The sequence below is a fragment of the Arachis ipaensis genome, chromosome B08 (genome assembly GCF_000816755.2).
Source record: "Arachis ipaensis cultivar K30076 chromosome B08, Araip1.1, whole genome shotgun sequence".
NCBI classification, from domain to species: domain Eukaryota; kingdom Viridiplantae; phylum Streptophyta; class Magnoliopsida; order Fabales; family Fabaceae; genus Arachis; species Arachis ipaensis.
In genome coordinates this window covers 116,494,704-116,497,768 of record NC_029792.2, presented here as the reverse complement: position 1 = coordinate 116,497,768, position 3,065 = coordinate 116,494,704, and the positions used below count along the sequence as shown (strand labels likewise).

Sequence of the window (3,065 nt, the reverse complement as noted above, 5' to 3'; positions counted from 1 at the left end):
GACGTCCGGAACTCCTGTTATGGTCCTGGTCTTCAGAGAGGGTGGAGTACCGGATGGTGTCGAAGATGCTCTGCATAATGATGATGATGATGTGGATTTCACCACGATAACAGATGATAATGATGATGATATAGCAAGGACTACTCCAGTTGTGGGTGGAGGAGCATCTAGTTCAGGAACTCATTAGTACCCACCGCACTTTTCAACTTTGGACTTGGATGCTATGGCACAGCAGGGAGATTTAGGAGTACATGTTGGTTTCGGGGCCAGAGATACACAGAATATAAGAGCTCTATCTGAATTCCAAGTTGGTCAGCAATTTCAGGATAAAGAGGAAGTCGTGTTAAGCGTGAAGACTTATAGCATCCGCCGTGGGGTTGATTACAAAGTGTTGGAATCCAATAATCGTAAATACTATGGCATCCACACAAACTGTGAACAGAAGTACTTATCGTTAGTCATCATAAACAGTAAACAGTGCCAACATAATATTAGTGATGAACATATTGAAACCATAAATACTCACATTCTCGGACTAAAGTAAATTTATCCTAAGCCTCTAATGCGCGACTCAAGGCCTCTTGTCACTAAACGTCGGCTGATAACCTGACCATCTAAAAACCAAAAAATTTTATCAACGACGGAAATAAACCGATAACTAATTAAAAACATGTTGCCTAACCCAAAAACAAGTACCTCGACGCCAATGGCCAATGAAAAACATCAAATCCATCAGGTCAGAAACCAAGGAACCTCTAGAAGATCCACGATTACAGGAGCTACAATGGACCGGCTAACTTGACGACATTCATGTTGGCCATACGACACATGTACCAATATAACCATAACAGAGCAACAGACCCCTAACTATATCGACTCATGTCCTCTAGCCTGGCTACCCTACAAATGTGAAGACGTGTACCAGACTTATCACCAAATAGCTACATCGATAAGAGCATCATGATATACGCCCGGACACACCTCCTAACCTTCTCATCGTCTGCATCCTACGAAAGCTCACTAAATGTCTCTTGCATCCAAGTGCACTTCACCCTGAACTTGTCAATGCAGTTTGCGAGAGGTAAAACACCCAATAGCTCCTTGAACCATGCCCATGCTGGACTACCACCTTCGATATGTCGCTCAAAATCCATGAGGTATCCGCTGACATACTGACCGTCGATCGGGAGCCATAACTGGCATGCTACATCCTGCACCGTGATAGTGCGCTCCCCGAATGACATGTGAAAAGTATGCATCTCCAGATGCCATCTCTCCATGAATGCACTCACTAGTGGCTCATCCAATCTAAACCAAGTCTCGTTCAGCCTTGCAAGATAGTATAAACCGGCCATCTGGAAGTATGACACAATCCTGTCATCCAGGGACATACCGTGTTGCCTTCTCATACTGGTGATTCATCGATAAGGCTGCACAACGATAGCAAATTTTTTTAACAGCCATAACAAAACAATGTTCGATTAAAAGCTAAACCCAAACATAGAATTTTACACGTTCAAACAAAAGAGAAAATGCTAAAATTAAATGGGCTTCAGTACGTGACTACTCTGAAAAAAAAAATTATCTTCAATGTATAAAATATATTGCAATACTTAATCAGCATCATGACTACAACAGTTAGTTACAGTGAATCCTACTCCTAACCTACTTCTCGCTGAATATAAAACTAACAACTTAAAATATCTAACACGACCTACAATCACTATCTTAACTAACAATTTTAGGTAGCATTTCAAGTTCTCAAAATTTAACTAACTAATAGCTTACTACTTCTAACCAGCAATTATATTGTAAAAATTAATTTTCTAATTCCTAACTAAGGACTGTAAACAACTACTACAAGAAGTATGTTAATATTACTATCATGACTACATTATGTTGAAAACAAAAATTTTTATTCACTAATCTCTTCATAGACAGCACCGGCAATATGCGCGACTCCATCTAACCGATAGATACGATTTGGATCGTCCTCCATGTTTACAAATTTGAATTTTGTGGGATTTCTTTCCAAAATCTTTGAGGAGGGTTGTATGTGGTGGGGTTGGGGTTTCGAATGTTGATTGTAATTCGAAACAGTTGAATTCGAATTCTATATATAGGCCTATTGTAAGTAAATCGACTCCATTAGTTTCGATTTAATATGGACTCTCAATGGCTGTAAATTGAAGCCATTAGATTCGATTTAGTGACAGTGACAAATCGAAACCGCTTATTTCGATTTACTATAGGCGAAATTCGAATCAATATCAGCACACTGTATGTAAATCGACTTCAATGGATTCGATTTACTAAGAGAGAACTAACTTGTCCATAAAATTGAAACTTGTTGATTGGATTTGCTGTTAGTTACTCTAAGTCGAATTCTTTAAATTCGATTTATGTTTGAACCACAAAATCAAGCAATTCGAATAAAATATATTCGATTTAGTACTAACAATCCTAATTCAAATTCGATGAATTCGATTTACATAAAAATATGCAATGAGACAACCACGTAAAGTTTTTGAATTTAGAGAATACACATAAAATTGGAGTTGTTTTAATTTATGTAGGTAAATTATCCTATATTTTTATTTTTTAAATTGTGTATAAGATCACTCATTGTTGTTTGTATTTGTTATTTATATGTAACTTTTTTTCTAAAATAACTGTTTATTTTAAGAAATTAGACAACATCAATTAATTAATTTTTAGTAATAACACTGTTAATTGAAAGAGAGAAAAAGAGTAATTATGAAAAGAATAAGAGAGAATAAGTATAGATATAGAATGATTAATAAGAATAATGCATGTTTCTAATCAATTTGGTTAGTTTATTGTCAGTTTACTAGTCCGTTTAAATAAGTGTGTAGAATCTGAATTCCATCTTATGTATGAGTAGTTTATTGGCGACAAATTCTTAAATGGAGTTCAGATCTTTAACGGATTAGTCTTTAGTTTGCCAAACTAAAAAATACAGTAAAAAATAAAAAATACCATGAAAAACTAAATAATATAATAAAAATAATTTTTAATAAAATAATTTTTTATAATATTTTTAA

General features: G+C 35.4%; 1 protein-coding gene across 1 annotated transcript; it reads right to left on the bottom strand.

Annotated features, from left to right (window-relative positions):
* LOC107611608 (protein MAIN-LIKE 1-like) lies at window positions 1,008–1,409 on the bottom strand. The gene has a single exon (XM_016313518.1). It carries the CDS (start codon window positions 1,407–1,409, stop codon window positions 1,008–1,010), a length of 402 nt encoding a protein of 133 aa, XP_016169004.1.